The sequence below is a fragment of the Oncorhynchus mykiss genome, chromosome 20 (genome assembly GCF_057628025.1).
Source record: "Oncorhynchus mykiss isolate SJ-2025 chromosome 20, ASM5762802v1, whole genome shotgun sequence".
Taxonomy (NCBI): domain Eukaryota; kingdom Metazoa; phylum Chordata; class Actinopteri; order Salmoniformes; family Salmonidae; genus Oncorhynchus; species Oncorhynchus mykiss.
Genome location: NC_143041.1, coordinates 36,211,960 through 36,228,538, shown reverse-complemented (window position 1 = coordinate 36,228,538; position 16,579 = coordinate 36,211,960). Strand labels below are relative to the sequence as shown.

General features: G+C 43.2%; 1 protein-coding gene across 2 annotated transcripts in view; it reads left to right on the top strand.

The window, feature by feature from the left end:
* LOC110499326 (proteasome activator complex subunit 4B) overlaps positions 1-16,579 on the top strand; it is a 71,884-nt gene that overhangs the window by 5,901 nt on the left and 49,404 nt on the right. Inside the window, exons 2-8 of one of the 2 annotated variants that reach the window (XM_036956185.2) lie at positions 2,770-2,910; positions 3,406-3,522; positions 4,678-4,734; positions 7,078-7,122; positions 15,099-15,248; positions 15,625-15,688; positions 16,416-16,490. In XM_036956185.2, coding sequence (XP_036812080.1) covers positions 2,770-2,910; positions 3,406-3,522; positions 4,678-4,734; positions 7,078-7,122; positions 15,099-15,248; positions 15,625-15,688; positions 16,416-16,490 — 649 coding nt within the window. The remainder of the gene's footprint in view (positions 1-2,769; positions 2,911-3,405; positions 3,523-4,677; positions 4,735-7,077; positions 7,123-15,098; positions 15,249-15,624; positions 15,689-16,415; positions 16,491-16,579) is intronic. The other variant, XM_036956186.2, reaches the window with a different exon arrangement.

Here is a 16,579-nt window from a genome sequence, read left to right as displayed (position 1 = left end):
TTCTTTCCTTTCAAAAACAAGGACATTTCAAAGTGACCCCAAACTTTTGAACAGTAGTGTACATGTACAAATTACCACGACTAACCTGTATCCCTGCACATTGATTCGGTATTGGTACCCTCTGTGTATAGCCTCATTATTGTTGTAATTTTCTTTGTTACTTTTTAAATTATTTAGTAAACATTTTCTTAACTCTATTTCTTGAACTGCATTGTTGGCTAGGGGCTTGTAAGTAAGCATTTCACAGGTCTACGGTGTATTTGGTGCATGTGACAAATGCATTTGATTTGATTCCTTATTCTGCATGTCAGATATGCATGTTTGTTCTGCGTACTATATTTCTATATGAACGTTGGGTATGGCGGCAGGTAGCCTAGTGGTTAGTGTTGGGCCAGTCACCGGAAGGTTGCTAGATCAAATCCCAGAGCTGACCAGGTAAAAATCTGTCGTTCTGCCCCTGAGCAAGGCTGTTAACCCACTGTTCCCTGGACGCCAAAGACGTGGATGTCGATAAAGCCAGCCCTCCGCACCTCTCTGATTCAGAGGGGTTGGGTTAAATGCGGAGGACACATTTCAGTTGAATGTATTGTTGTGCAACTGACTAGTTATCCCCCTTTCCTATTGCTGAACGTGCCCCAGACCTATACCTTCAGTATTGAATAGCCTATACAATTGACAAAGATCGATGCACAGTTTTGTGTGAACCATTTCAGAACTTCTGAATGTAAGGCATTCGTCAGAGCTCCCCAAATCAGAAGAGACCTGTTCCAAATGTATAGGCTCCATCCTGGTTTATGGAAATAGCTGCACTTAGACAGTGTCTTCACACCTTGTTAATGTTGTAGCATTTACATCAGGTTACTCTGTCTGTGTTGTGTAGAGAATATGGTGCCATTTGGGACTAAGCCTACATGTCAATGCATATGTCCAACCAGGCTATGACTGAGTCACTGGGACCTAGGCAATTTAGGCCTAGGTTTAATACAATATTGTTACTTTGCAAGCTTTGTGTGTGGGAGTTGCTTTCCTTGAAACGGAATCTAGCTAAAGGCCTAGCATCAATTAACAGGTGTGCCTTAAGTTAATTTGTGGTATTTCTTTCCCCAATGTGTTTGAGCCAATCAGTTGTTTTTTGACAAGGTAGGGGTGGTATACAGAAGATAGGGCTGTTTGGTAAAAGACGAAGTCCATATTATGGCAAGAACAGCTCAAAAAGCAAAAAGAAACGACAGTACATCATTACTTTGACTGACATTCATGTCTTAATCTGGAAAATTTCAAGAACTTTGCAAAACCCATCAAGCGCTATGATGAAACTGGCTCTCATGAGGACCGCCAGACCCCAGAGTTACCTCTGCTGCAGAGGATAAGTTAATTAGAGTTACCAGCCTCAATTGCAGCCCAAATATATGTTTCACAGAGCTCAAGTAACAGACACATCTCAACTTCAACTGTTCAGAGGAGACTGCGTGAATCAGGCCTTCGTGGTCAAATTGCTGCAAAGAAATCACTACTAAAGGACACCAATAAGAAGACTTGCTTGGGCTTAGAAACACGAGCAATGGACATTAGACCTGTGGAAATCTGTCCTTTGGGTTGATGAGTCCAAATTTGAGATTTTTGGTTCCAACCGCCATCTTCTTTGTGAGACAGAGTAGGTGAACGAATGATCTCTGCATGTGTGATTCCCACCGTGAAGCATGGAGGAGATGGTCTGGGGGTGCTTTGCTGGTGACGATGTCTGTGATTTATTTAGAATTCATGGCACATTTAACCAGCATGACTACAACCGCATTCTGCAGCGATACGCCATCCCATCTGGTTTGCGCTTAATGGGACTATAATTTGTTTTTCAACAGGACAATGACCCAATACACACCTCCAGGCTTTGTAAGGGCGAGTGATGGAGTGCTGCATCAGATGACCTGGCCTCCACAATCACCCGACCTTAACCCAGTTGAGATGGTTTAGGATGAGTTGGACCGCAGAGTGAAGGAAAAGCAGTTCCCATATTTGGGAACTCCAAGTCTGTTGGAAAATCATCCCTCATGAACATGGTTGAGAGAGTGCCAAGAGTGTGCAATGGTGTCATCAATGCAAAGGGTGGCTACTTTGAAGAATCTAAAATATAGTTTTATTTGTTTAATACTTTTTTGGTTACTACCTGATTCCATATGTGTTGTTTCATAGTTTTGATGTATTCACCATTATTCTACAATGTAGAAAAGAGTAAAAATAAAGAAAAACCCTCGTACTACATTTCTTATTCACCTGCTCTATTCTAGGCTATACCCATGAAGCTGTTTTTGTTGTTCAGGAGCATGAGTCTCTGTGGCGTTTGCACATATTTATTGTGCAGCAGCAACTTTATATTATATTTAACTTTATACATAGGGATAGCCCAACGCTCTTTCTGTCCATTCTGCGCAATACAAGAAGTCAAGCATTTTATTATTCCCTGGCCAGCTCACTTTGAACCGTGGATTTTCAGGCTAGCTATAGGCCTAGCCCCATGGCTGCGGCCACACATTTTGTGTCTGAAAATTCCTTATTTTTCCAGTGGGAGTCCTCCTTTGACAGATGTTGGTAAACGGAGTTGATAGTCTGTCAAACACACTATGCTTTAGTCCTTTTTGGATATTCAATTCGTCCGAGAATAGTTGAATTGAACTTTTGACTGGTAAAAAGCGACAGTTGTTGAATGAATATGATTTAATCCGCGTTCTTGCGTCTTTGTGGCTGTGGCCTAAAGCTTTTCTTCTCTTGTAGGTACATGCGGCTGTACGGCAGGAAGTTCAGCAAGGAGGACCATGTGCTGTTTATCCAGCTGCTGTACGAGCTGATCACCATCGACAAGCTGGAGATCAGTATGATGCAAGGACTAGCCCGGCTGCTCATCAACCTCCTTAAGTAAGACCCATGGGCTAAACACACGGTCACGCATGCAAACACACACATTGACATGCTGGAGATCGGCATGATGCGAGGTCTGGCCCGCCTCATCAACTTCACGTTAGCATGGGCTACTGCTACACACACAGTGATGGGCTTCGCTCGCTCATGGAGGGCCTCGCACACTCAACCTCCTAAAGTAAACAACACACAAAACCCCATCAACAAGCTTGAGACCAGTATGATGCAAGGTCTTTACCATCCTCATCAATCAATGTCACATTATAGGACTCTAAACTGACTTTATTTATTTGTTTGTCAGTGACTGGCGGGTCTACTGTTTTCCTCATAATTGTGTGAGAAGTTCAAGTGTCGCTCACATTTAAGAGTTGAAATACTCTCTGTAAATTGAGGCCTGCCCTCACCTAATTGTGTGAAGCTCTGAGGCAACAGAGACAGTTTAAATGAATTACTTTTACATGTTTTAACCCCTCCTACTCTTATTTCTGACAGGAAAAGAGAGCTGCTGTCGCGGGAGGATCTTGAGTTGCCTTGGAGACCCCTGTATGAGCTGCAAGACAGGATCCTCTACTCAAAGACTGAACACCTGGGACTAAACTGGTTCCCCAAGTACGCCCCTCTTCTCTTTTACCAGCACGGTTAAAACAGTCTTTGAAAATAAAAAATAACTCTGCATATTGACACATTGAAACCAACCTACTTAGCTGTAAAACCTTCAAGGTAAAGTCTGTGTTATGACATCATCATACACTTCCCGATTAGAGTCGCCAACACAATGACATCCAAAAGTCATCCAAGACTGCCACTATTGGTTCTTCCCATTTTGAGCCCTTCCTTGAGGGATGCTTGGAAGATACTAAAAGCAGGAAGGTGGCGGTGCCCCGCTTCGCACGATGATGTAGACTCATCGATATTACCTTTTATTTTGAAATGGACCTCACCCCTCAATCTCTAGTGGTGTTACAAATTGGTTTATTGTGAAAAACATTGCTATAATATGTTGGTATCTGTTGGTGCTGTATAGGTACTGCCTATTGCTATGGTACTGCCTAATACAGTTCAGCCCCCCCCCCCTCCCCCGATGCATCCTCTCTTACATGCACATATGTTCTGTTGTCCCTGCCCCCAGTTGTTGCCTGGGCTAATTTCTGAATGTGGAAAAATCTGTACCTACCCCCAGGTGGCATATAGCCCTAGAGCTGCCTTCCCTGGTCATCACTAGCTTCCACAGCCACAAAGTTGTAAACCCCGCCTATTTCTAAAATTTTTATCTTGTAGATTTGTTTTTATTTTAAACATATCCCCAACTTAACCACACTGCTAACCTTGTGCTTAACCCTAACCTTAAATTAAGTCTTAAAAGCAAATGTTTGTTTTAATGGCTTTTTACGATATAGCAAGTTTTGGCTGTGGAATCTAGTGGAACCCCCCCCCCCCCACCTTTTCTCCCAGCAAGCAGTGCGAGGTGCTCTTGTATGGGTCTATGGGAACATTGTGTGTCACTACAAAGCCTTGCTAGCACATAACAGTCATCAGCTCTCTCACCAAGGGAAGCAAGCTGCTACTGTTTGTTTACTGATGCTTGGCCCTTCTTTGTTTTTAAAGAAAACGAGCAGTGAAAAAAATCTAAAATCAAATGTGCGCTGTGCTGCTGCAGTACAAAAAAGGTGTCATTTTTTTGGGATGTATTTAATTGAAATGGATTGGCTTTTCATAGTGTGAATCTGAATGTGTTTTTATGCCTTTGTCTCCTCTCACATTCAGTTCCCTACGGCCTCGTGCTTCCTCTAAACACGTAATGATAAAATTGTTTCAGAGGTGGTAAGGACAACGCTTCTCTTTTGTGTTTTTTTATTGAGGCACTCTTTTTGGTTTGAATTTGTCTATGTTGCATGTTGAAAACCAAAAAGCACACTGGACACCCCCACTCAGCTTGTTTGACATAAAATCAACTACAAATGAACCAAAAAGCACACTGGACACCCCCACTCAGCTTGTTTGACATAAAATCAACTACAAATGAACCAAAAAGCACACTGGACACCCCCACTCAGCTTGTTTGACATAAAATCAACTACAAATGAACCAAAAAGCACACTGGACACCCCCACTCAGCTTGTTTGACATAAAATCAACTACAAATGAACCAAAAAGCACACTGGACACCCCCACTCAGCTTGTTTGACATAAAATCAACTACAAATGAACCAAAAAGCACACTGGACACCCCCACTCAGCTTGTTTGACATAAAATCAACTACAAATGAACCAAAAAGCACACTGGACACCCCCACTCAGCTTGTTTGACATAAAATCAACTACAAATGAACCAAAAAGCACACTGGACACCCCCACTCAGCTTGTTTGACATAAAATCAACTACAAATGAACCAAAAAGCACACTGGACACCCCCACTCAGCTTGTTTGACATAAAATCAACTACAAATGAACCAAAAAGCACACTGGACACCCCCACTCAGCTTGTTTGACATAAAATCAACTACAAATGAACCAAAAAGCAATGTTAACATTTCTCTCATATTGGACACTGTCGCACTGCATCTAACTGGACTATGTATCCCCCTCCCCCTTTGTCAAGTCCCATATGATTTGGTGGATTGACCACGTAGGTTTTGCAGCAGGACCCACTAGAGTAGCCTAGCCCATTCTGAAGTCACCCCCCCCCCCCCCCCCACAAATTTCTCCTTCCTCCTAAAGTGTGCATTCTTTCACTACTTCCCACAAATTTAAAATAATTATTTGTGTTGGAATGGGCTAGAGGGAGTTTCAATATAGGCCTAGCAATCATTTCCTTTGAACTCCATAAAGGGAAGTGAACAAGTGCACATTTCAGGAGAAAGGAGAGATTAGGCTCTCCTCACTCAAGCCCTGAGATGCAAAGCCAAGAGCCCTTGGCAGAAATCGCTCGTTGTAGTTCCCATTAGTCTATTGAATTAAAGCAATGCAATCAGGTAGATTTGAAAAATACCTAAATGAAACAGAGCTTAGAGGGCGGTTGAATGGGACAGAGGGGCAGTTTAGAACGCATGTCTTGAGCTCAGCGTGCATGTACGAGTGGAGGGCAAGGCAGGGGATTGAGGGTGTTTGAGCCTAACGGCTGGGATTATATTGGTCCTCAGCTAAATCTTTTGACACTTATGTGACACTGAGTTTAGTCACACGAGTCTAACCTTTACAAGCCATTATATACAGAGGCCCTATTGTAACTGTGCCAAAAAAATAAAAGTAACCAAACCAAAACCACAGCAGTCAGAAGTCCTGTAATGGAGGCCTAGTATTGGTTTTATTATTTAGGCACCAAACAGAAGAAAATGGACAATGGCAGTAAGTTGTGCTCATTTCAAGGGACTACTTGAACTTGTCCAAACCACTTTCTGTTGGTAAACCTTTTCCGTTACATTCCCCAGATATGTTTACTGTTTAGTCAGGCTAGGTGATAAAAAGCCTCAGACAATGGCTGAGGGCATCTGCCTTTTGGGCAACTATCTCCACTGTCAAGGTCAGCATTCATTACAAGTAATAACGGCTAGTCCTACTGTTTACATAAAGCCTCAGACCTAGTCATTTTCCCTCCAAGACATTTTCCCAAGCCCGATAAAAGACTTCATTCTGATGATTGTGAATGAACAGAGTAAATCTGTTAATTAGGTACCATTCATGTGCTGCTGTTACACTGCTGGCACATGGCCATCCAGGACAAAGGTTGAATGGCCCTGGAATAGTCACATTGTGTGGGGGCGGGTGTTTCTGTAGTCCCTTTTGTCATGCTATGCCAGTTTGTGTGTCCTCGATTCCCTTGCTGTGTGGATGTACACACCTGCCCAACACATCCCTTACTTTTCATCTGTGTTTTGAGTTGATCCGGTACATACACTAATCTCTACTGCTTCATTACAGGCACCATAACATATGAACATACTGGTAGTGACCACACCCTAAAGGAGTAGCGAGCCAGGACTTTTCCCACTACACTTGATATGCGTGGTTTGGCTGTACCTGTAGTCAGTCACTCATCCTTGTCCTAGTTGCGTTGGTGTGTTCAGTGTGTTCATTGTTTGATTTAAGTCACCTTAGACACATCTGTCTCTGTTCTGATGCCTCACCTTTCTTTCCTTTTCTCTCTCCTCCCTCTCTGTTTCTAGCTCGGTGGAAAACGTTTTGAAAACACTTGTGAGAAGCTGCAGACCGTAAGTATATTTTTAAACCCCTATGATCTATATATTTGTTAATGAATTCAGTTGCTGAGCTCATGGTTGCATTTAGGCCTACTCTTGGGACACTTGTGGTCAACACTCACACAGTTGGAGGACCATCTTAAGAGTTATTTTGTCTAGGGGTGTGAACGTTATAATGTTTAAATGAAATTGAGATCTTAACATTAAAGATCCCTAACCTAAAACAATCCCCCACACTAAATAAAATCACTGTGCAGTGTGACCACCATTTTCCTCATGCGCCACTACACATCTCCTTCGCACAGAGTTGATCAGGCTGTTGATTGTGGCCTATGGAAGGTTCTCCCACTCTTCTTTAATGGCTGTGCGAAGTTGCTGGATATTGGGCGTAACTGGAACATGTGTCATATGCGTTGATCCATAGCATCCAAACTTGATCAATGGGTGACATGTCTGGTGAGTATGCAGGCCATGGAAGAACTGGGACATTTTCAGCTTCCAGGAGTTGTGCACAGATCCTTGTGACATGGGCTGTGCATTATCATGCTGACACATGAGGTGATGGCGGCGGATGAATGGCATGACAATGGACCTTAGAATCTCGTCACAGTATCTCTGTGCTTTCAAATTGCCATCAATAAATTGCAATTGTTTGTTGTTCATAGCTTATGCTTGCCCATACCATAACCCCACCACAACATGGGGCACTGTGTTCACAATGTTGACATCAGCAAACTGAGGCCAGTTGGACGTACAGCCAAATTCTCTAAAGCGACGTTGGCGGCTTATTGTAGAGAATTGAACATTCAATTCTCTGACAACCACTCTGGTGGATATTCCTGCATGCCAATTACTCTCCCTCAAAGCTTGACATCTGTGGCATTGTGACAACTGCACATTTTAGTGGCCTTTTATTGACTCCAGCACAAGGTGCACCTGTGAAATGATCATGCTGTTTAATTAGCTTCTTGATATGCCACAGCTGTCAGGTGGATGGGTCATCTAGGCAAAATAGAAATGCTCACTAACAGGGATGCAAACAAATTTGTGCACAACATTTTAGAGGCATAAGCTTTTTGTGTGTTTAAACATTTCTGGGATCTTTTATTTCAGCTCATGAAACTTGGGACCAAGACTTTACATGTTGCATTTATATTTTTATTCAGTGTAGAATAGAGGATATTCTATTTATTTTAGTTCTACCAGTTATCAACATATTGTTCAATGTTGAAAAAAAATAAAGACCCGTGTTTATTCTGTGACTTTAGCTAATACACTCTGTTTTGTTGCCGTGGTATCGTTTTGGTATAGAGTATCGGGATACTAAACCTGGTGTCGAAGTCCAAACTCTGGTAACGTGACAGCACTTGTGCAATTATCACAAAACATATTGCAAGGCGAGACACAGATTACCAAGACATATGCGCACCACGGTTCATTCTGCTTGCCTCCTCCCATTCTCCCTTGCCCTGGCAGCATCGCATTAGTGGAAATCAAGACCGTTTCAGGGCAGGCCTGGTTATAGATAGATATGTTCAAGTCGTGTCATCTGGGACAATTGCTAACCCTTTCCTAACCTTAACCTAATTCTTCTAACCTGCTGTGTTAATTCTCCTAAACTGCTGCATAAATTCTACAATCTTGCTACGAAAAGTCACTTCTGCTTGTCAAAACCAGAAGACCTGCCCAGAACAATCTTGGTTTCCACTAATGTGATAGAGCCTCGCGATGGCTCGCCTGCTCTTTCTCTTCACTAATGATGCGATTTGTGTGTTCAGTCTTCGGTCTGTTGCGTGTAGAATATCCTAGCCTTCATTGATGACAGGCCCTGCTTTACTGAAGTTGTGAGACATTGCAAGCCAGGAAATTGTGAGATACAGCATGCCATTGCGAGATACAGCTTTTGATTGCAGATAGAACCATGCACTAGGCCTCTCTGTCTGCCTGCCAGGTGGCCGACCTGCCTATACTGTGCCGCTCCCGTCCTTTTCCATCCCTCGCTAGAAAATAACAAGTGTGTGTGCTCTCGGAAGTACGGCAACAAATCAGTCTCTTCTGTTCCAAAATACCTGATTCTTTCACATGGCATGTTAACCTATTGTGCTTACTTCAGCACTCCTGCAATTGAATGATAGACCTAGAGTAGAGCTGCAGACAGGCACGTGTCTACTCTGGATTAAATAAGACACATTCTGTGAAACTGAACTGTCAGGAACAATTCTCTCTTAGGGACAGGCATATTAGGGACTTAGGCATATTGACTGACAATTTGCGAATGTCATAATGGCTAGTTCCATCCCTGGATACAAAGCAAAACTAGGTTTGTGTGAGCATGTGTCGAAGCTTAGTCACTGAGTCCCTGAGTTGCTAGTGTACCTACTAGTTGGTTAATAATCCTATTAAATCTAATTCTGTCCTGGGGAGAGTTTCCTGTTACTGTGAGCAGAGAAGAGAGGGAGCGAGAGGTGGAATACAGACATTGTCATCCTACTAGAAACATGGTATAGAGGAGGTGGACCCACTGGTTGCCCTCTAGGTTACAGATAGCTCATAGTCCCATCCACCAAACTACCAGGTGTGAATTCATCCTAGAAGGGGAGATCAACCATTTCCAGGCCCAGGGACATGTACTAGTCTTTGGTGACCTAAATACCAGAACTGAACAGGAACCTGACACTCTCAGCACAGACTGGGACAAACACCTACCTGGAGGTTACAGCGTTCCCTCCCCTAGGCTCAACTAGGACATAACCAAATAAAATAGGTCACAACTCCTGCAGATCTTTTTAAAAATGTATTTAACTAGGCAAGTCAGTTAAGCACAAGACGGCCAAACCCGCGCGACGCTGGGCCGATTGTGTGCCGCCCTATGGAACTCCCAATCACGGCCAGATGTGATGCAGCCTGGATTTGAACCAGGCGACTCCTCTTGCATTGAGATGCAGTGTCTTAGACCACTGCGCCACTCTGTTGCACACTGGGCATGTACATAGTCAGTGGTAGGCTTCAGGGGACTCCTACGGTAGGTACACCTATAACTCAAAGTAGTAGACTACTTTATTATTGACCTCAACCCAGAGTCTCTGTGTTCAGTCAGCCCACTGACACCCCTATCAGATCAGAGCCTGAACAGAGCAATACTCGATCATGAGACATCAAAGCCAAAGGAACTGAATAATATTAAGAAATGCAAGGAAGGAAAGTAGTGTCGAAACCTACCAAAGAACAATTAGGCAACAACAGTCAATCCCTTTTAGACAACTTCCCTCAACAAAACATTTCACTGTAATCGTGAAGGTGTGAACTTGGCAGTAGAATGCCTAAACAGTATATTTGACCTCTCGGCTTCCCTATCAATTTTTTTATTTATTTAACTAGGCAATTCGGAACAAATTCTTAATTACAATGACGGCCTATCCCAGCCAAACGCTGGGCCGATTGTGCACCGTCCTATGGGACTCCCAATTACAGCCGGATGTGGTGCAGCCTGGAGTCGAACCAGGGACTGCAGTGATGCCTCTTGCACTGAGATGTAGTGCCTTAGACTGCTGTGCCACTCGCGAACCCCAAATGGTTTGATGGAGAATGCAAAAACCTAAAAGAAATTGAAACAAATACATAGAGACCCAGAAAGCCTGAGTCTATGCCTTCACTATGGTGAATCATTAAACAATACAGAAATACACCATGAAAAAAGAAGGAACAGCACATTTGAAACCAACTCAATGTAACTGAAGAATCCATAGAATCTAACCACTTTTGGGAAAATTGGAAAACGCTAAACAAACAACACAGAGTTATCTATCCAAAACGGAGATGTACCGATAAACTACTGATCCAATATTTTTGGCCTTATAACAAAGAACAAACAGCAAAAACATATACATGATAAAATACTAATCTTAGAATCAACTATTAAAGACTTCCAGAACACACTGGATTCTCCAATTACGTTGAATGAACTACAGGACAAAATACAAACCCTCCAACCCAAAAAGGCCTGTGGTGTTGATGGTATCCTTAATAGAAATGTTAACATTTACAGACCACAAATTCCAATTGGCTATACTTCAACTCTTTAACCTCTACAGGATCGGTAGATTTGGGCTGGAATAATACATTATGGCCTTTCTCTTGCATTTCAAAGATGATGGTACAAAAAGAACGCATGTTTTTTTATTTGTATAATCTTTTACCAGATCTGTGTTATAGTCTCCTATTTTCATTTCACATTTCCACAAAAGTCAAAAGTGTTTCCTTTCAAATGGTATCAAGAATATGCATATCCTGAGCTAGGTCCTGAGCTACAGGCAGTTAGATTTGGGAATGTCATTTCAGGCCAAAAAATTTGAGTCCAATCCTTAAGCGTTATCATCCTTAGCTCTGACATCTTCCCCAATATTTGGAACCAAGGACCGATAACGCCAATCCACAAAAGTGGAGAAACATTTGACCCCAATAACTACCGTGGGATATGCGTCAACAGCAACCTTCGGAAAATCCTCTGCGTTATCATTAACAGCAGACTCAAACATTTTCTGCTGGGCACATGTCAAACTGGCTTTTTACCAAATGACCATATGACAGACCACGTACTCCCCTGCACACCCTAACTGACAAAGAAACATAAAGGCAGTCTTCTCATGCTTTGTTCAAAAAAAGCCTTTGACTCAATTTGGCATGAGGGTCTGCTATACAAATTGATGGAAAGTGGTGTTGGGGGGAAAACATACAAAATCCATGTACACAAACAAGTGTGCGGTTAAAATGGGCAAAAACACATTTCTTTCCACAGGGCTGTGGGGTGAGACAGGACTGCAGCTTAAGCCCCACCCTTTCTGAAGTAAAATGTATACTGTTTGCTGATGATCTGGACTTCTGTCCCCAACCATGGAGGGCCTAAAGCAGACAAAAATAATGGTGTTCCAAAAAAGGTCCAGTTGTCAGGACCACAAATACAAATTCCATCTAAACACTGTTGCCCAAAGCACACACACATCTATACATGCCTCGGCCTAAACATCAGCGCCACAGGTAATTTCAACAAAGCTGTGAGCGATCATTCGTAAAAATCCAAATAACTTCACAGACCTTCACTGTAAAGGGTTTAAACACAGTTTCCCATGCTTGTTCAATGAACCATAAACAATTAATGAACATGCACCTGTGGAAGGGTCGTTAAGACAATAACAGCTTACAGACGGTAGGCAATTAAGGTCACAGTTATGAAAACTTAGTACACTAAAGAGGCCTTTCTACTGACTCTGAAAAACATAAAAAGAAAGATGCCCAGGGTCCCTGCTCATCTGCGTGAACGTGCATTCGGCATGCTGCAAGTAGGCATGAGGACTGCAGATGTGGCCAGGGCAATAAATTGCAATGTCTGTACTGTGAGATGCCTAAGACAGCGCTACAGGACGGACAGCTGATCGTCCTCGCAGTGGCAGACCACGTGTAACAACACCTGCACAGGATCGGTACATTCAAACATTACACCTGCGGGACAGGTACAGGATGGCAACAACAACTGCCCGAGTTACACCAGGAACGCACAATGCCACCATCAGTGCTCAGACTGTCCGCAATAGGCTGAGAGAGGCTGGACTGAGGGCTTGTAGGCCTGTTGTAAGGCAGGTCCTCCCCAGACATCACCGGCAACAACATCGCCTATGGGCACTAACCCACCGTCGTTGGACCAGACAGGACTGGCAAAAAGTGCTCTTCACTTACAAGTCGCGGTTTTGTCTCACCAGGGGTAATCGCGTTTATTGTCGAAGGAATGAGTGTTACACCGACGCCTGTCCTCTGGAGTGGGATCGATTTGAAGGTGGTCTAGGGCAGTGTGTCACAGCAACATCGGACTGAGCTTGTTGTCATTGCAGGCAATCTCAACGCTGTGCATTACAGGGAAGACATCCTCCTCCCTCATCTGATACCCTTCCTGCAGGCTCATCCTGACATGACCCTCCAGCATGACAATGCCACCAACCAACCAGTTCTGTGCGTGGTTTCCTGCAAGACAGGAATGTCAGTGTTCTGCCATGGCCAGCGAAGAGCCCGGATCTCAATCCCATTGAGTACTTCTGGGACCTGTTGGATCGGAGGGTGAGGGCTAGGGCCATTCCCCCCCCCAGAAATGTCCAGGAACTTGCAGGTGCCTTGGTGGAAGAGTGGGGTAACATCTCACAGCAAGAACTGGCAAATTTGGTGCAGTCCATGATGAGGAGATGCACTGCAGTACTTAATGCAGCTGGTGGCCACACCAGATACTGACTGTTACTTTTGATTTTGAACCCTCCCTTTGTTCAGGGACACATTATTCCATTTCTGTTAGTCACATGTCTGTAGAACTTGTTCAGTTTGTCTGTTGTTGAATCTTGTTATGTTCATACGAATATTTACACATGTTAAGTTTGCTGAAAATAAACGCAGTTGACAGTGAGTACGTTTCTTTTTTTGCTGAGTTTAGAACCCATTGCCCTTTGGTTGTGAGGTCTGGGGTCCGCTCACCAACTAATAATTCACCAAATTGAGACTCTGTGTACAACGTAAAACACCAAATAATGCACGCCGAGCAGAATTCGGACGATTACCTGCTAATGATCAAAATACAGAAAATAACTTGCATTTTACAACCACCTAAAAAGAAGCGATTCCCAAACATTCCATAACAAAGCCATCACCTGGAGAAGAGTCCCCTAAGCAAGCGGGTCCTGGGGCTCTGTTCACAAACACAAGTAGACCCCACAGAGACCCAGGAGAGCAACACAATTAGACACCACCACATCATGAGAAAACAAAAATACAATTACTTGACACATTGGAAAGAATTAACAAAAATACTGAGCAAACTAGAATGCTATTTGGCCTTTAACAGAGTGTACACAGTGGCAGAATACCTGACCACTGTGACTGACCCAAACTTAAGGAAATATTTCACTATGTACAGACTCAAGTGAGCATAGCCTTGCTATTTAGAAAGGCTACCGTAGGCAGACATGGCTCTCGAGAAGACCGGGTATGTGCACACCGGCCACAAAATGAGGTGGAAACTGAGCTGCACTTCCTAACCTCCTGACAAATGTATGACCATGTTAGAGAGACACATTTCCCTCATTACACATACCCACAAAGAATAAAAAATAAAATAATTTGATAAACATATCTATTGGGTGAAACACCCGTGTGCCATCACAGCAGCAAGATGTGTGACCTGTTGTCACAAGAAAAGGGCAACCAGTGAACAAATACCACTAAATACAACACACATTTATGTTCCTTTTTTTTTTTTTTTATTTTTTTTTTTTACTGTTTGCTCATTGTTACATCACTGTATTTAAACATGACATTTGAAATGTCTTTGTTCTTTTGTAGTTTGTGTAATATTTACTTTTGTTTATCCATTTCACTTGCTTTGGCAATGTACACATGTTTCCTATGCCAATAAAGCTCTTTGAATTGAATAGAGGTGGAGTGAGGTGGGGTGTGGGGGCTATAACGCTGCATAACAGCTCTTCTGAGGTTGAAGTGCTGTCGACATTGTGTTCACACGTCTTCTCATGATCTGATTCCATTAACTAAACTAAACACCAGCTTAACTACCATTGTTTAATATACCGTGTACAAATGGAATGCTAAGCCATAGCAGCGAAAATATTAATTATATTATAAGGAATATATTTCTGTCTACCAGCCCTTGATTTTTGACAATTTTCTACGTGCAACGTTGCTCTTTGCATGTCTTGGTGTGTTTTTTAAAATTTATTTAACCTTTTGCTGTGGGGTCAGTTATGAAATAAATTCATTAGCTGTGATTATTCTGCAGGCGTTTAAAAATAACTATTGCCAAATGCTTATCACATATTGTTAGTCCTTGGCGAGTGAAAATGAATGTATGTAGATATTGTCTTTAGGTTGTAGGCATATGGCTCATACACATTACACCAACACGGTAGTCCAATAAATAATCAAATTGTTTTATTCTTCAGGTACTTCCCGGAGTCGGCCACCCAGGAGATGTTGGAGGAGTGGCGTCCACTGCTCTGTCCATTTGATGTGACCATGCAGAGAGCTATAGGATACTTTGAGCTCTTCCTCCCCACCACCCTACCCCCAGAGCTGCACCACAAGGGCTTTAAGTGAGAACACGCACACGTACGCACACACACACACATCTCCACCATGTCATAGGGTCGCAAAGATAATGGAACATTTTGAAAAGTTCCCAGGTTTTTCATAAATCCCATATGGTGGATTCCGTTACTGCTTATTCTATCATGATTACAGGAAGGTTTCCAGAATTGTTCATCTCTACGACATCCCAAAACTTGATCATTTTTTTAAATACCATTTCAATGTTGCCCCCAAAACATGATCACAATTGTTATTCTCTAATGAAAGGCAAGATAATATCTTGAGCATGCTGTAACTGCCACACGTATGACATTGGTTGTGTGTGTGTGTAGCACAGTAAGCGTTAGTATGGTGTTTGACAGACTGTTTGATGTTCACCAGGTTATGGTTTGATGAACTCCTCAGCTTGTGGGTGGCAGTACAGAACCTTCCAGGTTGGGAGGTGGTAAGTTAGACATCGCTCACTTGATTGACACACTGTGTGTGTGTGGTAGTATTAGCCTGGTGCCTGGTGTGTGTGTGTGATAGTATTTTCCTGATACCCGGTGTGTGTGTGGTGATATTAGCCTGGTGTGTGTGAGTGGTAGTATTAGCCTGGTGTGTGTGTGTGTGTGTGTGTGTGTGTGTGTGTGAGTGGTAGTATTAGCCTGATGCCCGGTGTGTGTGTGTGTGGTAGTATTAGCCTGATGCCCGGTGTGTGTGTGTGTGTGGTAGTATTAGACGTGTGTGTGTGTGTGTGGTAGTATTAGCCTGGTGTGTGTGGTAGTATTAGCCTGGTGTGTGTATGGTAGTATTAGCCTGGTGTGTGTGTGTGTGTGTGTGTGGGATAGTATTAGCCTGGTGTGTGTGTATGGTAGTATTAGCCTGATGCCCGGTGTGTGAGTGGTAGTATTAGCCTGATGCCCAGTGTGTGGGGGAGGGGGGGGGGGGGGTAGTATTAGCCTGATGCCCGGTGTGTGAGTGTGTGAGTGGTTGTATTAGCCTGTTGCCCGGTGTGTGTGTGTGTGGGGGTAGTATTAGTCTGATGCCCAATCTGATTGTGCTGTCTTGGCAAGACGGCACAAACAGATCTTGCACCAGGCTATTGTAGTACAGTTTCCATCATTACTTTTGATAGAAACAGAGACTTTGAGCGATTCGCTAGCTTATTCCTCAATGAATGTTTTCCTCAGCATCTTGTCAACCTGTTTGCCCGGTTGGCCAACGACAACATTGGCTACATTGACTGGGACCCTTATATACCCAAGGTAAGGACACATTTGTCTAGCTGTGCCTATAACACTACCCCATCAATTCCACCCTACCCCATCACACCATTCGTCTCTTCCAGCAGGTC